Here is a 22,904-nt window from a genome sequence, read left to right on the forward strand (position 1 = left end):
CTTCCCAAATTATTTATGTGCGTAATACATAAAACTTTATTATGCAGTAACAAAATTTATTTGTACCACTGAGACTTAGGCCAGTTTTACAGACAAAAAGTCGTAAGGTTGGAATGTGATTTCAAGTGAATCTGGAAGGGGATGTGTCTCACGCCATGCGAATTCTTCCATATTGGAACAACCGCATGCAGACATGTTGTGCCCATTCCTTTTTCCTCATCTTCCCCCCTCCCCCTTCCCGTTTCCTTTTTTTTGCAGAAGCGGAAATTAAAAAATGCTTTTCAACTGCCTTTTCTGTCTGTCTGTGTGTGTACACCTCATGGAATTCCGTCCGACTTGCAGAGGAAAGTGCAATTTAGTGCCTCGAAATAATAAACGCCGTCAAATATTCAAATCGTGTTCCCTAGAACAGTGGATTGTAATTTCAGCGGCACTGGAGGGGGGTGGGGGGGGGGTTGAGCTTCGTAACTCGTAATCAATGAGTTTTCATTCCAACTTCTGGGACTCTCTGTTTAGGAGATTCAAATTAATTATAATCTAAATCGACGGTATTACATAACGGGCCAAGACGGAACAGTGCCCTGGATAACAAAATATTGCACCATTATTTCATAATTGGGGTTTCTCAACTCATTGCAAACTTTGTATTGGTATTACCTACGGTGGAATTTACAAGTGGTTAAAATACACAAAACTCTGTACCTGTTGTTTTGTATTTGTTCGAAACTTGGTCTCTAGCCATCAGGAATTGACGCAGAATGAGGATTTTGAGAAAATGTTTTTGAGGAATAATTGAACGTAACAAAGAGAAAATTCCATCCAACTATTATTTAATAATAGTTGGATGGAAACTAATGTGTTGAGGAGCTTTGAAATGTCTTGCATTCATCTAATGTTAGGTTAGGTTGATGAAATAAGTGGTGATGTGGTGGGCAAGGAATGTAGCATTCATCGAAGCGCTGAAGTATGTATTTAAAAAATGAGACTGAAAACTTGCAAAGAACAATTCACTTGTGAAACATAGGTGTAAAAGGGAACATATTTACGCGTAACTTAACAGGAATAAGGTATGAAGTTATCGACTGTGTTCAAGTAACTGGCTCTGGTTAAGTTTCACTTTGAGTAATAAGTTTTGGCACTCCCTGAAGTTTATATAACATGAGTCAAGTATATACCATAAACATTTAACACAATATTGGTTATTATTAAAATAAAGAATCACTCGTTTCAGCCTTAAAGTGAAATAATCAGTTTTGTTACTCATTACACGAATTCAACAAGTGGACAGTGTTAGTGGTTGACATTTATAGATAAAAAGTTAAAATATCATGATATTGTATATAATTATAATGTCTATGAATATTAAAACACTGTCTGCAAAGTTTAAACTCGTAGTTCACTACTATAAAACACTGGAAATATATATCTTCTCTCCTCTCTGAGTGTGAATGTAATGAGTTCTGTTTCTACCAAGCATTCTCCCCAACAACCTGATTTTAAACATATCCTGGCTACTGTCTTATTTACTTTATATATATAAAGATACAAATTTTCGCGTCCGTACAAGCCAACATTTAAAATTAGAACTTTGTGTGTTAGACATTTACTATGTAGTAGTCCCAAGGAAGATCATTCTAAGCTGTATCTTACCAAGGATTCGTTTAATGTTATCTAGTGTCCATTTTATTTTAAGTAGTATATTGGTCTCTGACTGTTTCTCAAAACAACAAGAAATTTGTCACATTTTCAGATGACTTATTATCTATTCCTTCATTATATTTAGGACGTGATGTTACAAGTTGGATAGACTTATGCTAATAAAATGCTATTTCAGTGCTCTTTGGTAATGCTGCCATACATTCGTGAAATGTAACTAGATCTGATTCGTATATTTTTCTTATACAGTTAAGATTTACTTTATTTGAATTCGAATAGGGTAGAAGTTTTGAAGAATTACTAAGGACATACGGTGACAGAGGCACGTAATTGATGGTTGTTTAGCAAAGTCAGCAAAATAATATTTTAGGTTCTAACGGCGGTGTTTAAGAAAATTGTTGTCTTTGAGTTATAGCGCCTTGTAATCTGATAGAAGTTTACCAGCGTTTCAGAGGTCGTTTCTGCCTCCATCAGCAGGGCACTAGAATATTGCAATACACGTACACAGGTCTACAGAGAAAGAATTCCCCTCCATTTATATCCCCCTGTTAATGTACTGTCGGTATTCAGCTAGAATAAAATTCATATTTAAATGTAACTACCACGGAATGGTTTCCAACTTGTCAGTAGTTAGCAGGAAGAATAATGGGTTTCGATGTTATCGAAACACGCTTCTTCCATTTAGGATGTCTTTTTAATATTGAAAATATAATCAGTTGACATCACATAAAATTTCCATACAAATCTTTTACCCTATAACAACATTTTCACTGCATTAAAAATCTATTGCTACTTGAATTCGCCTGAGGGGTGGAGGGTGTGGGTATGACGTAACAGAGGGTATTGTTTGCTAATGAACGTCCTGCCGGAAGTCCAATGGGACGCGTGATATCACACCCTCAAGTTGAGGCGCTTGTACAGAGACCAGGTTAGAAGACGCGACTTGCTTTTCTGACGAATAGTAAAATGTCTGTTCGCGAGTAGAAATAGAGACGGTCGAAACGTGTAGCATGTATGAGACAGAGTACATGCGTATACAGGTAGCCCTCGATTTGCGCCTGTTCAATTTGCGCCGATTCAGAATAACGTCGATTTTGAAACCAGAAAGTCAAAAAGTGAAAAAAATATATTTTACTATTATTTATAACGTTTTACAATGTATCTTATACTAAATCGTATTTCTTACATCGCTGATTTTGAATAAAAATTATAAATACAGTCATCTCTGCTATTACTTATGTTTCGTTAACGCGAATTTGCTCCAATGAGATCGATGAATCGGTAAAAGCTGTTTGTAAAATGCAAACGTTTGCATATGCGAGTTTGCTCTTATGCAGTTTCATTCCTGGCGCTAATTTAATCTCTGCGGAAGAAATCAAGGCAGTCCGCACTACATTCCTTCTTTAAAAAACATGACGAACCTCAACCAGGGACGTCACAGAACTAACGCCACTTCATCACGCCATTGCCGATTGTAAGTGTATAAAATATATTTTCTTTTAAATTTACTGTATTTTATTTACGTTATTTCAGAGCTTTAAATGTAATACCAGTATATTACTCGTCAATGTTTGGGTGCTGGGAACGTATGTAATTGACTTCTCGTTGATTTACATTATAAAATCGTTCCAATTTACGCCGTTTCGTCCAGGAACACATCCCCGGCGTAAATCGAGAACTACCTGTACTAATAAGTTGGAGAAACTGTAAGGAAGAAGACGGCTAACTTGAGATATCAGTGTTAAATTTATTGCGTCAGGGACATTTCGGTGAAAGTCCGTGGTATCAACGATGTTGAATTATTGGGCGTGGTTATCAGGGAGTTAATAGTGTACAGGCGCGTGAAAGGTTGTGCAATGCGTGGTATTTGTACCTCTCTCGTTGATGCTGAAACCCAATGATGAGAGTATGAAATGCCAAGCAACGTAACGTACGATGAATATGTATGTATTCAACGCCTCGCTTGAATTTATAGGCCGGGTGTAATACTCGACACCATCACGTGATGCTGCGTGCCATCAGCTATAACTATAAATGCGCGACCAAGAAATTGATGACATTATTTTCCGACACTCAGAATGGGTTGCCCTATCATTCGTCTGTGAATATTTTGTAAACTACTTAAATACTAACGAGAAATATTGTCTTCTGAACAATTTGTTATATACTGAAACAAATCTTCAAAATGTCTCGATTTACTTCAGGCAGAATTAGGTATCAAATTTGTATATTTAATGAAAATGATCCTGTTTATTGCCACAATAAGAAACCTTGAACATGTGACAAATTTCGCAGATTTGTTAAGACATGTAAGAGGTGCAACCTCCAGGAGGTAATTAAGAACAGATTAAATTTAAAGAATACTTGTAACCAAGGACGTCTTCTGGGTTGTGTCCCCGTATAGTCTGTTTACCGACGTTTCGTAGGTCTTTGTGCCTCAACCATGGAAGCAGTTGAAGCAAGTTCCTTGATCATTTGAGCTACAAGGAGTTTATAAAGAACCAGTCTTTTCAACTGAGTTAATTTTTTTGGATGTTAATCATAACGAGCGTATTCTTTGTAGTTATATATCCGCGGAGGCATGTGGGTTAACGGAAGTCTTGTAATTACTGGCTATCCAGTGTACCACGGATGATGTGTGTATGAAGTACATCTGCTGTTTATCATGTTACCAATTGTCGAACACAGTAGCTACAACTTTCTTGCTAGATGGGCATGTGAAATATGTCTGACGATGTTTTATTGGTACGAAGATAGCTGTTGTCTGGTTCGTTACGCCGTGTAGTTTGATAGAAATTTACCGACGTATTATATGTCCTTGTTGTCTACATTGTCGGAGGCATCAAGAATCTGTGAAACCTCGGAGGCGGAAAGTACCTCTGAAACGTCAGTAAACTTCTGTTAAATTACACAACCCATAAGACAGCTATCTTCATATTCGCCTTGAGAACCTGAAATTTTATCGTTTTAAATATGTCGACGAGTCATGGATAGGATATTTTCTTAGTTGTTCTGAAGTATGAACATGGTGACGACGCGGTCTTTAGAAGTTGTTCCTGGAATAAGCGGGAATTGATTTCCAACTTTGTTTATCTGACTAATGTAATTCATGTTGCAAGAAATTTAGTGCAGATTTCTCGTTTTGTCTTTCATGTGAAACGATGAGGCTTCTGTACGTCTGCAACGTTTTGCACGGTTGTTTCCATGACAACTGTCTTTTCTACAAAACCCTTGCAAAGACTCGTTTTAACTCTTTGTCTCCCGCTATACATCTCTGCAATACGAATGCATGGTACATGACATAAAACAGCGACATTTAAGTGGACTTGAATGTTTGTAGATTGGTTCACGTGTGTGGGTGTGACGTAGTTACTGGTATTGTTCGGCCCTTCTGGGTCGCTTTTTTTTGGTTTGTAAACAGCGTATTTTCATAAAGTGATGATATTGCTTTTGTGTTTTAACAGCATAATATCATTCTTTGCATTTTGTGACTGATTTTCTTTCATAAAGTGAAATTAAAACCGTCGTTTGCGGTCAGTTTGTACTGAACATGTGGTCTGTGTAATGCAGTGGACAGATCGCTACTGTACGAAAATCATATTTGCTTTACAAACGAAAGTCTGACACGTGTAGAATTTTTTATTTTCTTTTATCACGCCGATTTGTTATAAGGAGTCATCTCAATGTTTGAACTCATAAAAATAACTTCAGTCGGAGATGTATTACTCAGAAGTTCTAATGTATCACTGACAGATTTATACACGAAATTAGGTCCACAATCAGGAATCTATGTACGCTTTTGAAGGCTATTCTGAGGAGCACGTTATAATTGTTATTTTTATTGTTATTCAAGTCCTCAAGAAAGATACGAGTCCTTCAAAGATGTAGCTAAACTTAAGATATTTAGGAAGGACAGCTTTTACTTTACGTGTTGTTTGGTATGGGTGTGACCGAAATACGAATTGCTTATATTATCTATTTGTAACGCAATTTTTTTACGGATATAAGATAATCTGCCATTCCTTTATGTCATGGGAAATGTTTTGCCATGATTGAACCTTCAAGTGGCCCAGAACATTTGTATGTGTGAATGTCGCTCGCCTCCTTGAGATTGATGTAATCTGGATTCATCAGGACTCCTACGTTGAATTTGATTGCTTACATCCCGTCCTTATTTATCGACTGGAAAGGTAATCATGACATCAAACATGTCTTTCTATCCTTCCCATCTTGATATATGAATCCTTCATTTCCTACAAATTTCTGTCTGCTATCCCTCGTTGACTGCCTAAGCCTGATTTCTTCTTATAACCAAGATCTTCTTCCTCTGTCTTGACGTTATAGCAATGAACATTACACCTCTGTACAGGCTTAACTTTTAGAACCAGTGTTTTGATGAAAGTTTGAATATCGTGCTAGTAGATGGCAGGTCAAGACATCTGTACTTCTTGATTTTCAGTAATACCAACATGGCGGCCATGCGAATGTTGGTGGGGTGAAATTAGCGTCACTTTTTGTAGAGTTCAGAAATGGTGTGTGTGACGACAGGTAAGCGAAAAATATGTAACTTTTAGGGTATTTTTGTAGAATGTAAAGCGAGGACATGACACCCGGGCTAAATCCGAATTTAGGTTTCGGTTCAGTGGCGATAAATATTGATCCTTTTTAGCTGGGCGTGTGAAATCTTGTATAGGGATATACCAGGCAGGAATTTGCGTAATGGTTTCTCGTTTTTGTTAATTTTGGAGTTCTTATTCAATATATATGTGGAATTTTAAAAGGTAGGTCTATTGTATTTTTATACCTGTGTGTGTGTTTTGTTGTTTATCCACTAACATGAATTCTCTCTTGAAGTCTTCCTCTGATACTACAAATCTACGTTAGCAGCTTAATGATTTCTCTGTGTTAAGTTTGTGGTTTTGTGAAACGTAAATATTTCGCAGAAAGTGAAATCTGATATACAATTGCAATACGGTTCTGAACCTGTTCGTCGTTGTCAGCGACGTGAATCAGAAGGAGTTGAATGCGGACATCAGGCTTTGTAGTATTCATTTTATTAAGTGGATATTTTGCTCCCTCTTTAGAAAGCAGCAATAAATAACAGGGGATGCAGAGGGTAGAAAAATGTTCCGTTAATTGAGATTATCAGAAATACGGTAAGTTCTGCTTGGGGTAGACGGATGGGGTACAAACCAATTAGTCGTGCGCTAAAGATATTTTTCATTCATTCAAGCTCCAGTTCGCTTCCTCTTTTCTTCGAAATCGATACCTTAATCTGAGTTCTTTTTATAGAAAGGTAAAAGCTACCCTTGAAAAAGATTAAGTTGATTGCAGAAGTAGGTAGAGTTTAAATAAATACATACCAACCATTTCATAACATTTCTGCTGTCATACCCATAAAGAAATCATTACTCTTGCACAGTCATTCAAATTGGTTTTGTAAATTAGTGTTACTACGCTTAGTAATATATGTTCGGAGATATTTTGTCAAAGAAGATGATGCCGTTGCTGTATTATTAACAAACAGACTTTTAGGCGTCTAATGCATGTTCTCACTACGTCCAGTTTATCGGATTTGAGCTGAAAATTTTGCATCGCCGTAATGCTTATAACCGCAATTTTAGTGCATAAAATTTATAGGCATATTTAAGCTTCTTCCATACATTATTTAACATGTTTGCTCCTAAGGTTCGTTAGTTACCGCATCAAACCGAAAGGTAAATACAGGCAGAGTCAGAAGTATGTTTATACACTTCTTGTGCGTGTTCCAGGATCAAAAATAAGAAAAAATGCTCCTATGAACATGGGGTCGCAAATGTTTCATTTTCGAAATAATAGCCAAAAATAAGTTTCAACGCATTGACTTTATGTCAAAGTGAATTCAGCTTCCAGCAAAGATTTTCAATTAACGTTTGGGCAGGAATTGTTGGCGACATGCTTATTGGTCCACACAAGCTTCCATCAAGTCTAAGAGGACCTCCAGATCGGTGATTCTTAAGAAGACACTTGCCACGTCTCCTTCAAGATGTACCACTGAATACAAGAAGACAAATGTGGTTTATGCACGACGGAGCCCCAGCACACTTCTCCCATCGCGTCAGATATCATCTCAATGAACAGTACCCTCAGCGATGGATTGGGCGTGGTGGCCCATTAGCATGGCCACTGAGGTCACCGGACCTGACTCCATTGGACTTTTATCTGTGGGGTGACTTGAAGTCCGTCGTTTATGCAACACCCATAAACAATGAAGACGACCTATGGGAACGTGTGCAGAATGCATGCCAGATGATTCGAGGAAACCCTGGTGTGTACGAACGAATTCGTCAGTCTTGTGTACGTCGTGCTCGTGCATGTGTTGAGAACCACATGTTCATAGGAATATTTTTTCTTATTTTTGAACCTGGAACACGCACACGAAGTTTGTAAACATACTTCTGACTCACCCTGTATATAAATTGAGCGGTCGTCATATTTTTGTTTAACATGGGGGAGATAAAAAATGCTCATAACCTTTAGTCAGGGAGATGTGGGCATGGATGGAAGGATAATATTAAGATAGATAGTATAGAATACGATGTCAAAATGTACACTGAAGTTTTCTGTAGCAAGATAAGGAATCAGTGAGAGGCTGTTATGAACACAATTGGGGTCCATACAAGTCCCAATATGTTTTAGCAAATTTATTGACTAATAGTTTTTCAGTTTCGAGTTAGTTACCGATACAACTAGTAGTATTGTCTTGTTCTTCGTATGTTATTGATGTGGTCTGTACGTTAGCTCGAACGCCGACGATCCTACATCCGGAGTCGTTAGATGATGCACCAGTATGTGATAATTGCGACATTCTTTTCGTTCGAATACTCGCTAGCTCCCCCTCGACTGCTCAACATTTGTCATGTATTTATGACGATCCACATTCATTGTATTGTGTTCTGGGTCACACTGTGTTAAAGTGGAAGGATTGATGACATTTCAAGGCTATACCGACGTTATTCAAGTGGTAAATATTAGTGCCCGTTCAGAAGAACTATATTCCCTTCAGTTTGGAATCGAATGATAAATATTACCGACGTTTTGGACTAAATCTCTTTATTTTAGTCTGGGACTGATTGATGTTATAGGTCTTTGGAAAGAATTGGCCGTCTGGTTTTTAAAACCTGGGACTTACAAACTGTAGTAAGTCCTAAGTCCTGTCGATAAATCGATAAAGTTTGTTTTTGTGTTTTTGCTGTGAGTGAATGCCATTTACACTGTTTAAGCAGCGCTCCAGAAACAAAGTCTTGCTTCTTGTAAGCCTACACAGTGTGGCATGCATTACATAGAATAATATTTTAATGTTATCAGTGACTGAATACATGTTAAATATACTAGACACTAAAGAGACAGACGTTCACAAATAAATATTTATAAGGTAGTCAGTTTAAATTCAAGCCGAGACTGATCGTCTCAAAATATATTACTTGTGATTGTACTCACTTCTCAAAATAGACTGTAATAGCCTTTTGTTTACCCGTCGACGACATATTGCTGTCACACAACTACTGTCTTGAGATAGAATCTATAGAGTTAACCGTCCGGTGGGCGGTGGTGTTTCTGTTTTAATGTAATTGGTTTCTATTTCAGGTATGTGCATTTGGCAAGCCCCGGAGCCAGAAACTACTCGTATGTTAGACAGGTCAGTTGCTGTCATTTATTTGTTCTGAATTTAACACTTATATTTTACTCATGTAACGAATAAATTCACTTATCGTGGTGTAAGGAAGTTTTAGCGATTTCAATCTTTTATGCGTTGCACTAATTCCCGTTCGTCTGCTAGTGACCGAAAATGTTAGAGTGCTTGACTTGTTGAAGGTTTAAGGTTTTGAAGAATTCTCACAAATTCTGTAGAATTGTGTAGGATGTATCACAACTTGGTCATACCCTTGCCTGAAAAATCCACATTCCTCCCGACAAGTTATTATAGATTTTAACAATAGTTGCCATTTTAGAGAATTACGTAATTTGAAAGGACGGTGTCTCTTTAATATTCTTGAATGAATAATTGATTGAATTTGGTGAAATCTCGCTGACTCTGTACTTTTGGTGAATGAAATATAAACCCAGATATCAATATATTATGTATTCTTTATAAGTTATAAACACACACATACCCAGATATTAGTGGTTTGTGATAAAACTAACACTTTTAATACACTAACCAACACTCTGGCAGCAGAGCACGAAGCCTCCACACCGATGTTAACCAAATCCCGCCATTGGACACAATTCTGAGACAGTTCAAACTGCAATCGTTTGAGATTAGGTTCATCAGGGGACCCCAGGAGATGAGGTTTTTCCCCCTTTTTTGCCCTACGACGGAATCAGAAGTAACCTCCAAAACGTTGTCATTTTAATAACATCTAAACGACGGAAGATGTCCAAGGGAACAGCACAATTTTAATGTTATCACCCCATGATCTTTTGGCGGACGTTTCACAAGTAGTTTCCCCACCAAAATTCTGTTTGCATTCTTTGTCATTATTTCCTCAGCCCATTGTAGTCGCGTGTATTTAACTGTTCTAACAGTGGTAGGGGAATTGTATAAATTACAAAGCTTCTATTAAATTTTGTCACTTATTTCGTACTTCTTAGATGCATGCATTTCTACAGCACTTGCCTGCAAAACAACTCTCATTTATGTACGTCTCTCAAAGTAAGAGACTACTTTTCAAACCCTTACAGAATAACTGGTAAAAATATTGTTTTCTGTGTCCTGGCATTCATCTTTTTGGGATGTAGACTGAACGAAGGCAGGTTTTGAACTAAATTATTAGAAGCATTTCTTGAATATATTATTGTCATCCAAAGTTCATGGTGAATTTAGTTTCTGTCTTTCGTAGATGTATTGCAGTATAAGTAATTACGTTAATACTAGCCGATCCTGATTTCTTGTCGTGTTTATAATACGAATGTTCAATTTTCAGTTATTTACTTCCGACTGTATGAAGTCGAAGCTCTGGTGACTAATATTTAAATATAGAGTTCTTACGTCAAAAGTCACAACGCGTATCCATCATAAAGATGAATTATTTTATGCTATTTAGGGAATAATCGCTAATCGCTGTTTATACTGTTTGTCTCACTTGACATTACATTTCTCTGCAGAACCATTTCAGTGCTTTATAAGCGTATTTTTGCCCTCTATACATTTTGTAGTAATTCGTGATGTTTATTCACTTAATCCACAAACTGATGTGATTCTAAACTACCTTATTGATCCATTCTAGATCTGCTATAGCCTTAATCTTCTGTACTAGCTTCTCCATGCTTATTGTCTAAATTTATTTAAATATAGGCATCAGTTTTTATTATTGCTATCTTACACACTTTCAGTTTGATATTATCAAGAGCAATTTCCCAATTTCCTTACAGTTTGTAATATATGACCTGATTGTTAAAGGATGCCGTTATTGCAATTTAAAGGGTTAATGGAGGGGAGTGAACTGTTGCGTCCTGATGTATCTTAAATAAATATAGATATATATGAGGCGTATATTGGAAGATTAATTTAAAATTAATATTATAGATAAAAAGTTAAACAATGTGAATATGATTGGTCTGGATCCAAAGTCCGGATTTTGTGACCTTTTGATTTTGTAACATGTAATTTATTTTTCAGCTGAATTATATCGCCCATACAATACCATTGTTGTTGACGTGTGTGGTTGCTTTCTGTGTTTTAATATAAAGTCGTTCAGACTTGAATATTTTGCGGTATGACAAAATTACATGGCGTTTTGTTATGGGACGAGGTTTAAAACATTTTTAGTCTTTGTTATTTAGTTTTTTATTTATTTTAAGAAAACTTCCCTTCTGCAGATAGTTCTAAATTTAGACGATGATTGTTGCAGAATTTTAATAAACAAATATCATAATTACATTATAGAAAACGGCAGACGCAAACAGCATCACTTTGTGAGATTTGAGGTTCTCACGTCGGCGAATATGAAAATTGCTGTCTTCTGGGTTGTTACCGACATTTTGGAGGTTTTTTCTCCATTAAACGCCTCTGAAACGTCGGTAATCTTCTACCAGACGGCGCAACAACGCAGAAGTCTGCCGTCTTACCGCCATTTCGGATCGCGGATGTTTGGATTAATAATCTTGCACATCGAAGGAGTTCCTCTTTAATGAGCACCCACGATGCGTGTGTGGAGGTCTCTGCAAAGGGCAGCTCCCTGTAACAGGGTCGGAGTAGCAGCCTGTGGTCTTCATCAGCTCTCCCTGCCTTCTATAGCCACCAAATTGCGTTTCGAACCCGATTGCATTAAACTCACATACCGGGGCCGCGCTGTGGCTGTGAAGTGTGAAACATTTTTGTTCATTCTTGAGGTTCTGTTGTAGCCATGAGCGATTCTCGTGGCCATGATTGTTCCAGAATTTCGTAGCTCGATCTTGTGGGTATCCCGTTTTGAAATATATTACGAAGTTTAATGTCACAGCTCATAGCACACGGAAGTACGTAAAACGTGAAAATGTTGTAATCTTATACCAAGAGTAGCGTCCACTGGCGGCCGTGATTAACAAGATAATGAACCTTCTGGTCCCTTAAATTGCTTGAATATATGGACTATAATTATTTTTTGTCAAAAATGATTCTTGTGTGTTGGAATGAGTTAAAGACATGTAATATTCGTTTCGCGCCGTTCTTATATGAAGTACATAAAATGAATACGTAATGGGAAGGTAGTGTTTCATTATATATTCGTGCGCAAGTCTCTGCGCCGAAAGTATTGAAATAGTTTCGATGAAATTTAATATTTAACGTTTTGCGCCACACATTCTTAACTCTCGCATAGGTTTAAATGACTCTTTTTGTCATCAGTCTTTCGACGCGGTCCTCCATTTTCGCCTATCTTGCGCCAATCTCTTCATTTCCACATATTTTTTACAGACCATATCCTCTGAAATCTGCGTCACATATTCCAATCTTTGTCTCCCCCTACAATTCTTCCCTTCAACTGTAGTGCTCAATTAAACGCAGGGAAAACTTAGCCTTACGTTAAAATAAGAATAAGTTCATAATATTATGAAAGTAATTAGTGATATGGTTTTGATTACATAGCGTTACAAGTGCACATTATAATATTTTGCAGCAATACGTAAGAATGTATTTCAACTTAATGGAACATACCATATAGTCTGCTATGTAAGTAACTTCAAGAATTTGAAGGGGAGAAAAAAGAACCGAAAAGAAATATTGTTTTCTTGTTCAAAGTTTGACGAAGTTCCTTTTCTTAGAATTGAACAAAATAGAAGCAATCTTGAACTGTAAAGAGAAACTCTCACAATAAGCCCAAAACATACACACGTACAAAATAAAATAAAACTAATAAAGAATATCGCCTTATTATGTCGCGTTCCGATTTCAATTTCACAGAGTTAATTGAAATTGTTTTCAGTGTGTGCTTCTGTTAGCTCTGAGGAAGTAGAGAGAGGCCATGCTGTCTGCAGCTCCCGCGTGAAATTAATTCAGAGTGGGTAGTAGGAACGGCACACATTCAGAATTCTGTCTCTTCAATTTCCTTTTCCTTCTTCCTACCCTTGCTTATTCTTCTGCAGATGGTGAACCAAAGAGGGAAGAAAATGTAGTGATGGCTTGCTTGATGCTTGAGGTGGTAGAAGAGTTAAGAGGGTCCCTTTCTGAAGGAAGAGGTTCAGAAAAAGGGGTGTAGTCCACACAGGCACTACTGCTTCAGATGTGACTGCAGATGACAACACATGTGAATGAGTCAGTCATTCTTAATTCGATTGTTATGTCCGTGCCCGGTCTTCGGAACCTGAGACGTTGCATTTTTTTTAAAACTCTTGGTTCCTTCGTACTGAACATACCCGAAAATCACGTGATATTTTAGTTTTGTTGTCAATCAATTTGCTTCTCTGACTAAATTTGCCTTTAATTTGTAATTAGGCAATGGTGGTAAAACCTTACCCACGTCATCCGTCTTCAAAATACATAATTAATTAATCTTTTTCTGATTTTCGTCACCTGAGTTCTCCCAAGCCGATTATAAAATTTATAAAATTATTATCTTGTAATTTCGGTAATAATGAAACATCCATTGATTAGGTCTTCATCTAAGTAACGTGTTTCTTTTTTAAAAGTCGACTCCGAAATGGATTTCATAACGATCCTAAGGTAAATAAAACTTCATTTTCTTGCCCTCGAAAGAGGGTAATGAATATTCATCGAACGATTTCTGTCGAGAATTTTCCCTGACTTTCCGGTTTTGATTTCTCTTCGCTGTTGTAAACAAGTTTCCTTATATTTCAAACGTTGCTTAGCCTATTTTGTTTGGGCAGCGACTCAAGATTATTTTATTGATTGCAATTTAAGGACAGTAGATTTTTCTTAATTCGAAGTTTCTTACAACATGCTTCTTAACGTTCGTCTGTTCACACATTCTTTTTAAGAACTAAGAAAAAGCTGTCCAGTTACCAATTCTGTCACTGGCGCTTAAGAAACAGCCGAAATCATTTACAGTCGACAGACGACGGATGAAGTGGCGACGGTGAACATGATTTTATTCGCCATAGTCGGCTAGTCCATTTAATCTGTGAGATAGTGAGATGTGAGGTTCTCAGGGCGGCGAATATGAAGGTGGCTGTTTGTGGGTTGTTGCGCCATTGTGTGGTTTCAAATGTTTTTGAAGTTTTTTTCGTTTCGGGTCATAATTCGAGGTATTAATAGGCATTAAACGTAAGGTATTTCTGGGGAATATAATTTGATATGTATGAATTGCTGAAGTCGGGCATGGTTTTTAACTTCGCGTACAGAAATGCAGCGTTCGGCTTACGAGCACAAAGCATTTTTAACTTTTGCATACAGATGATGTGTTTCCTTGCGTTGATACACCTTTACGATAGACTTTTTCTCATATTCTTTGAGGAAATTAAAGACTCCTAGTGCCCCCTAGCCATCTTTTCATTGATAAAGGCCTTGTATTGTGCACAGTCTTGAAACCGGATACGGGATACTTTCGTTGTGTCTTCAAAACGTCTGTGGACGTGAACATTTTTTCCCATTTCGTTGTGTCAAGTTTCCACCTCCATGACATTTGTAAATGTATGATAATTTCTCGTGAACTCATTTTTCCACTGAAATACTCCGAACGTTATTCCATTTCACTGTAAGAAGCAGCGGTTTTTAATCGTCTCATTGTCGCATGTATGTTCGGTGCAGCTAAACTGGACTGGGAGTCACTCCACTATAAATTCATTTGTCTGGTAATATAAGTGGATTGTAGCTGGCGATTGACGTTAAAGAAAAGGAGACAGTCTTTTTTTCCCAATCGGTTGCAACTGTTGTCACTTGTCGTAGTTGTAATGGGGACCGTTGTGACTGTAATTAAGGTATAGAAGCTTTCACAATGACCTAATCTTGTCTAGATAGAACCACCAGACCGTTGACACTGTAATCCCTTACTGAGTGGGTGGACGGTGACCCATCTGTCCGTTACTTGGCAGGGGTCAGCACAACTCCGTCATAATTACTGTCGAAAATTGAGAGTAATAGCATTGAAAGAGGGCGGACGCCATCCACAGAGCGTCTCTTTCGTCTCTAAATGACCTTTGTGCATTGATACAAAGAGAGAGAGGTCAAAAGACAAGTCGAGATGTGGCTGGTGGCTTGCAGTACGATCTCGTACCGTCACGTCAGTATGTCTGTCCCAAGTCCCTGCTCGGTGATGTTTCTGGGACTTGTTTTCCCATTACTGGCTGCAATTAAAGTAGAGGACGGTGTACAAGCAGGTAGTTTCTACCGGTGAGTGCGTGTCATATCTGATGATAACGGACTGGAATGTGATACCACGCTCCAGCACCTCGGTACACCACCTCAGTGTTACACAGAACTGTTAATACCCGTGGTTACATTATTCAACTTAAAGACGAACTGTGGAAGTCGTCTCGTATCCAACTCAAGAGAACTTTAAGGGCGAAAGTGTATAAACTCGAGTTAGTATTTCAGTCGTGTGAAAGTTAGAATTGTCATAGAGAACACTGTAGAGAATGGTTTCAAGAAATGTGGTATTGGTACTTTTGAATCATATGTAAGTTTTATGGGTTCGAGCCGACGCCTTGGCGCATATTTGCCATAAGTTATAAACGGCGGAAGGCGATATTAAGCTCCTTTTTAAATTTAGATTATCACAGGAGATGGGACTACTTCATTCAGCACATATTCGAAAGATTAAATTCATCTTTACTTTGCAATATCGAAATACACGGGTTGTTTACGTTACAGGCGAAGTGTTGTAAGTCAGATCAGTCGAAAATATGGACAGAGCAAATTTTGGTTATATTGTTTGTACTCTTCTTAGGCATTGTATGTAAGTCCTAGGTATTCTACAGAATGCTAAAACAGATTTAGGTAATGATGATATCAAGAATATAACCTAATATAACCAAACTTAACATAATATGGTTTAAACTGAACGGGGTATTGAACAGATAATGCTAGCAAGAACAATTACATGTTTGTCTCAACTTTTAACCTTGCGTTTGACATCTTGTCGACATCATGCGTTTGCAAACTTTTAAGCCAAAGAAATACTACGCTGTTTTCTGTTTTTTATACAATACCTAGGCATTTTATACACTAGTGTAGTTGGTACTTTGTATGTAACACATATTCATAAATAAAGTTGGTGGAATAACTTGTACTGGTATAGTTTGTAGTTTATCAGCCTTGAGACTTGCAGTTAGGCCCACCATATCAATCGAAATTTAACAAAGTTAAATCTATTAAAACAAGTCGACACTTGTACAGTTGTTCTGTGTGGCATATCGTTGCATAAAACTCTTTAAATAGTTAAAAACTCGAGATGTTAGGGTATTTCACCGTGAAATATGTGTCAATTAATAGAAACTAGCTTACTGAAGCGGTGCTACAAGAAGGTTCAGAAATTCAACCCTGTGCGCCGAGCGGAACGCTTGTGGAGTGTGTGACAACTATGGAAAGTTTCTGTTTGTCTCTTCAGAATCCGTATTGAAATTTCAAGTAGTATTACACTAGGATATTTTTAAAGTTACTTATTGCTATTGTAGAACCTGAAAATTAAAGTATACAAAACAATAATTTTACGTGTTGTTTTGTATGGGTGCGAAACATGGTCTCTCACTCAGAGGGAGGAACACAGATTGCAGGTGTTTGAGAATTGGGTGTTGAGGAGGATATTTGGGCCTAGGAGAGAAGACGATGGGGCATGGAGAAAACTGCATAATGACGAAATTAAAAATTTATACTCCTCCCCCAGTATTGTCAGGGTGATTAAGTCGAGGAGAATGAGATGGGCGGGTCATGTAGCGCGCATGGATGGGACAAGAGGTGTGCACCGGGTATTGGTTGGGAAGCCTGAGTGGAAGAGACCGCTGGGGAGACCTAGACGTAGATGGGAGGATAATGTCAGGCGGGATCTGTGGGAGATAGGAGTTGAAGGAGACTGGATTTTGGTGGCCCAGGACAGGGTCCGGTTGAGGGCTTTGGTTAGTTCGGTGATGAACCTTCGGTTTCGGTAAGCCATCTAGTTAGTTAGTTATTGCTATTGCAGTCGAACAAATTAACCTCTGAGACGTTAATTCAGGAAAAGACAACTCTGCTTTTTGCAGTTTCAGCAGGGAACCCCCAGAATATGAAACCCTGCTAGGGGAACATTTTCACATTTTCATTCTTCATTCTGGGGCGTTCACTTACGATATTAAAATTAAAATGCGTTGAGGAAACGTGAGGCATGTATGATGACAGGCAGGCTCGCGCAGTTGCACTGCTATTCTCTGGCACCCGAGTCGTGCTGGTGACAACATGAAGGGGGAAATGGCTCAGAAATGATTCTGGATGCTGTCCAGAAAACTTGCGACCATTACAGCAAGCACCCTAACTTGCAGAGAGAAAAATGCGTTGGGGAGGTGTTAAGCTTGGAGAGTGGCCAATAGATGTCTCCAGTTTCCAAGCTAGTAGCTTGGTTATGTGTATGACAATTCTGTTGAAACTCATTTTTATTTCTCGTACGAATATTCGAGACTATAACAGTCTGTGAAATTTGTCATAAAGGAGAAGATGTGGGTGCGATTTTAGAATCTTCAGATGCGAAAATAGATATATCTTTTTGTAAATACTTGTCTCGTTCTACGCCCAATTTACATGGAGATCATCGACATGATATGCTGCTTATTCTTGGCAATTGTGGTATCATACAACGGTATCATCTTTTACAGCATTTTGGGAACAAATCCACAAATCTAAAGAACTATGAGCGTTGAGGCACTGAGTTCGAATATATTTATTAAAGCTGATATTGTAATTTTTAGATTTTTTGTTGTTGCCATTTTCGAAATTTTATATGGAAGTGTTAAAAATAAATGGTTCACACGGAAGTAAATAAGCAGATGGGAAACTTTGCACTGAAAATATCGGGCTTGTGTTATCGTTATGTCCGTGTGTATGTGTCCCATTAAAACATTTGTACTAATTTATGTATTTTCATTAAACGATACTCTGTATGCATATCATGGTACTAAGACGTCTTGTTCTTCATAATATTATCTTGATGTATGGTGATTTGGGATATCAGACAAGGTGTCCGGAATTGGTGTGACGGTGCTGAAGAACACCACGAAAATTAAACCTCAAATTAGATAGCATGTGTCTCGGCTGATTTTCAAACCTCGTGCTTGTTTGAGTGCGAATAAACAGAACAAAAACTGTACTGACGAGTCTCCGGTAAGACTGATCCAGCACTGGAAATAGAAGTTGTCTGAATATGAGAACGTTCTGCATACAGAATGTAGTTGTGTTCTAACGAATCGGCTATTGTTAGTGAGTTGTAATTTGTCGCTTTTGTTCTACGAACGACCTGCTTGATATCAGTATTAAAGAACGGAAGAACGAAAACTCTTCCCTCGCAAAATAATACAGAAACCTCATACGCATTTAAAACTTTGAAGGAAAACGCTGTTTCGTCTCTCTGAGGGTTTCCGGATTTTTTTATAAGCCTCTAAACGAAATCTAAGGGGTAACCTGACCACTGCAACACACCCAAACACGTCATCTATGGTCATCTTGTATTAATTACAGTCTTTATAAAAGTAGTAGCCAAAATAAACGTCTAAAAATTATTTAGTGGATAAAACTAGAGTTGCCTGAGAGTTTGTTAGTAACGTAACAAGTGGATTCTTTGGTGAAAACTCTTTAGTATTGAAATGTTATTATCTTTTCTTGCAGTTATATATTTTTTTAAAATTCTCCGTCTTTAGAACCATTTTTTCACAATATTGTTCAAGGTTTCCATTTCACGATGGAAAATGAAAGAAACGCCGAGTCATGCATTCTCTTTATACGCCGTAGTGTTTTGTTTCTGCCACACAAAACACAATATTGTCACATAAAAAGAATTTAGTCCCACTTTTCACTGTTATAAAGTTTCCTAGAGTTCTGATGTAACTTATAATTTCTTATAGACCTGTGTGCACTTCGACCTCTCATCTGTAGAATAAGAAACGGAAGCATTTTGCATTATTTTACTCGATTTTTAGAACCCCATCCGAGAGAGTAAAAAACACGTAAAATGCTGTTTCTGCGTATACACTGCAGGGATTTGACGTCTCTCCGGATGTCACCACAACTATGGGGTAAGTTAGGGTGCACAGAGGGTTGGGGGGGGGGGGATGCTACTGAAAGGCGAAGGTAGTACTGGAAGTGGAAGACAACTTAGACTATTACTGTACTGCCTAATCACAAACATGAAAGCTGTAATATAGTAACAACCGTTGCATTCCAAGTAATTGAATACATTTTTGTGTTCGTGCACTGAGAGATGCTGTAACTTCATGAATTATTCATGAATGCCTGATACAAATAGCAAACAGCTTCTTCTTATGTTGACTTGAATGTGTGTCAAGGAATACTTGAGTCTTGGGCATTGTGAGAAGAAGGGTTACGTAAAGGGAAAAAAAGACGTTTAGAGAGGGATAGTGCATGTTGATGGCATAATGTGAAACGTGTAATGATACTTCTGAATGTCGTATCTACCCATATAGTGAACCGCATTAGATGAGAGAAATTAGACTGTCGTCAAATGTCCTAGACCAGAGGTTCCAAACTCTTTTAGTCCGTGGTTCCCTTGATGTAAGTAAACACATATAATATCCCCAACCTATAAAAATGCCCAAACATTTAAATAATATATTTAAAAATTAAAATTTATAAGCGGGCCTTGATGTTGAATTATGTTTGTAATCTTTATGCATTTTAATTTTTATCGGCTGATTATTTAAGGTTACAATTAAATTAGTAGGGTTTGAGGTTCTCACGGCGTTAAGTACGAATAGGGCTGACTGTCTTTGGGTTGTAGCGCTATGCATTGTGGTAGAAGTTTATCGACGTTTTAGAGGTCGTTGCTGTTTCCATCATCAAGGCGATTAGCGTCTCATCGACCTGATGATTGTGCCAATTGGTTAGGAGACTGGGCATTCTTTAAAGCCTGGTAGATGCGAAAACCATTTTACTGGGGATGGAACAGCTATATTCAACCCGTGGTTTATCACTACGTTGACTGGGCTTTACGATAATATATTATAAATGTCTGCTAAAATACCACAAAAAGGTGTTGTTCATTTTTGTGAGATTTCGTTACAGGTCTCAGTGTGGCCGTTCTCCTAAATACGACATTGACAGGATCGATTAGATTAGGCAGTTTAGGTGGATCACATCTCGATTCCCAGAGAGGAACTTGAGGCTGAGAAGTTTTATTCCGATCCGTAACTTTGGAACTGTAAGAGACTTGCATCGTGTGCACGAGAACCAACTAGGGGCGAAGATCCAAAGAAAATCGAAGTAATAACGAAGAAAAAGGAAAAAAAGTACAAAGGGAAGGAAGAAAGATGGAAGAGAAAAGAATCAAATCTGAGACCCGCAAGTATGAGAATGTTTTGTACACACAAACCTCATTGTTGTGATGAACTCTGGTGGCGCTATCCGACATAGAATGGAAGCAATCAGAACGTCACACCGCGTTTCACTCCAACAGACCTTAACGAAATAGGAAGGAAGTTTTTCTTTCATTAAACCACGTCTTTTTATTTGCTAAGTCAAATCAGTGAACCCAAATGATAGATTTATATACAAACACTTTTCCTCCTATTTTAATTTGTTTCCTTGTATATATTCCATTTCACTGCGAGATTGATTATGTTAAATATGTTTTACTAACTTTTACCGAGAATTGTACTTAGCTTCTCAGCATGAGGGGAAAGGCCGACTATATTTTCCAGCGTATTCAACGAAGAAAATAAATTCTTTGTTAAGGAAATCAGAACCCTCCCCCGTTCATATGTACTAAGATTAAAATCTCTTTATGTACACGTGACAGTTATGTGTGTGAGTGTACATGCGATTTAAGAGGCGTGTTTCTGAAATTCTGTAGATCAGCGTTGTATTTTATTGTAATACATAATAAACACACATACTATGCAATAATTTTTAGAGAATTATGTAATTACAGGCTCTTATGACTGAAAACATAATAGTTACTTTCTCGCAGTTTGTCATGTTCAGGGGGAAAACTCGTGCTCTGGTATTTGTTGCGCGGTGTTTCCTTTAATCGGTATGGTTCGCGTAGCGCGGCACGTAAATGTTTGATCGCAAACCTGTTGTGTTTTAAATGTAAGAAGAAGGTGTTTAGGGTTATTATATATTATTTCAGGTTAATGTATATTAGCGTAAGATAATATGTTTTATGTATTACAGTAATGAAACCGTGTGTATGATTTGTTGTGCCTCCATCATCAGGGCGATTATTGTCGCTCTGATGATGGAGGCAGCAAGTACCTCTGATACGTAGGTAAACGTCTGTCATACTACACAGATAAAAATCCAAAAAGATAGTCAGCCATCTTCATTGTTGTCACTTTATTCACAAACATTCCCCTTTTTTTATTCTTCAGATGTAGACTAGGCGAGATTTGCATCAGGTGGGAACTTAAGTAGGTTTAATTAGAGTCTGTGGCCCCGTCAGGTTAGATAAGCGGTGTACGTTAGTGACTTCCCACGCTGTATGGACCATTTGTTTTCCCTGTGATCTATAACCATTGACTGACAAGTGACGGAGACAATCCGCCCCTGTCATAATCGATCTGTCACATAACAAACATTGTGTGATTACAGTGTTGTTAAGAAAGGTCACCAGAATGAGCTAGCAGATGAAGAACCCTTGAGGAGGCCGCGTTCCTTTATCCGATATACGGAGTGATCTCATCCCTATCTTCTGCTCAAATTACGTCAGTGCTGGGGTGGAATACCACATCCGATATTAAGGCAGAAGATGGCGTTGGGTATCGAACAGAATAATACCACGTGAACAAGAGTGGCTGGCATTTGTGATGTTCGGCATTTTTGTTAGAAATTCATATATATTCTCCCCAAATGTCTGTCTCGTCTTATGAAAGTGTTGGGAGAAGAAATTAAAAATAACTTCAATCCGATTTTTTTCACATCCGTTTTAGTTCATACATTTCGCTTTATAAAATCTTTGGCCGTCTGCAATGGCCACTGCTTAGTGGGACGCCACCTCGAATGAATCATTCCTCCGGTCAGACCATAACAGCTGCGATGCGGGTTGCTCTCCGATCGGGCGAAACTAAACACACATTAATATTTCAATTAACATGGCGACCTGTCTGTAGGTGGGGCGATGTGAAATGCTCGGACGTTGTTTCGTTTTACTTTTTAATGGCATGGATAATGTCTGAAGTTATAACCTAACCTGACCAACGATGTGTTGTGTGGGAGATTAACCTGAATGAATTTCCTGAGAGTGTGGAGTTGGGTTCAAGAATAATAATGCAAACTCCACCTACATTCTGTCTGCTTTCACCGGGCCTTTGAGTCTATATTAAAGCATCTAAGTTAGTTTTTTTTTCCCAAAAAAAGTATATATATTACTGTTTTTATCCTATGGGTTCTTTTTCTTTAAATACAATATTTTTGTTGAAAGTTATCATCTAGGAGCTATATTCTTGTGACGTTTTATTAAATCGATTTCTCTTAATTATGACTCAGTCCGCAATGCAAGTTGCTTCCACCTGAAACACGTGGACTCGTGATGACGCCAGTGGGGGCAAGTCGACCTCTCGATCAGAGCGTCGAGTCACGTCGACAGCAAACAATTGCTGTTCAACAAAGTTGTTGAAAAATGTCGAGGTAGAAAATG

At 37.9% G+C, this 22,904-nt stretch overlaps 1 protein-coding gene across 6 annotated transcripts in view; it reads left to right on the forward strand.

Moving 5' to 3' along the window:
- Nucleotides 1-22,904, forward strand: part of LOC110828453 (Krueppel-like factor 6) — a 617,820-nt gene that overhangs the window by 435,202 nt on the left and 159,714 nt on the right. The window contains exon 3 of one of the 6 annotated variants that reach the window (XM_087347258.1): nt 9,283-9,417. The exons of the other annotated variants lie outside the window; for them this stretch is intronic. Coding sequence (XP_087203384.1) covers nt 9,283-9,362 — 80 coding nt within the window. The 3' untranslated portion in view covers nt 9,363-9,417. Of the gene's footprint in view, nt 1-9,282; nt 9,418-22,904 lie in introns of those variants that run through there. 6 annotated transcript variants of the gene reach the window in all.

This window comes from Zootermopsis nevadensis, unplaced genomic scaffold, assembly GCF_977971745.1.
Source record: "Zootermopsis nevadensis isolate Lab colony 2312 unplaced genomic scaffold, Znev_1.0 Znev_ptg000011l, whole genome shotgun sequence".
NCBI classification, from domain to species: Eukaryota; Metazoa; Arthropoda; class Insecta; order Blattodea; family Termopsidae; genus Zootermopsis; species Zootermopsis nevadensis.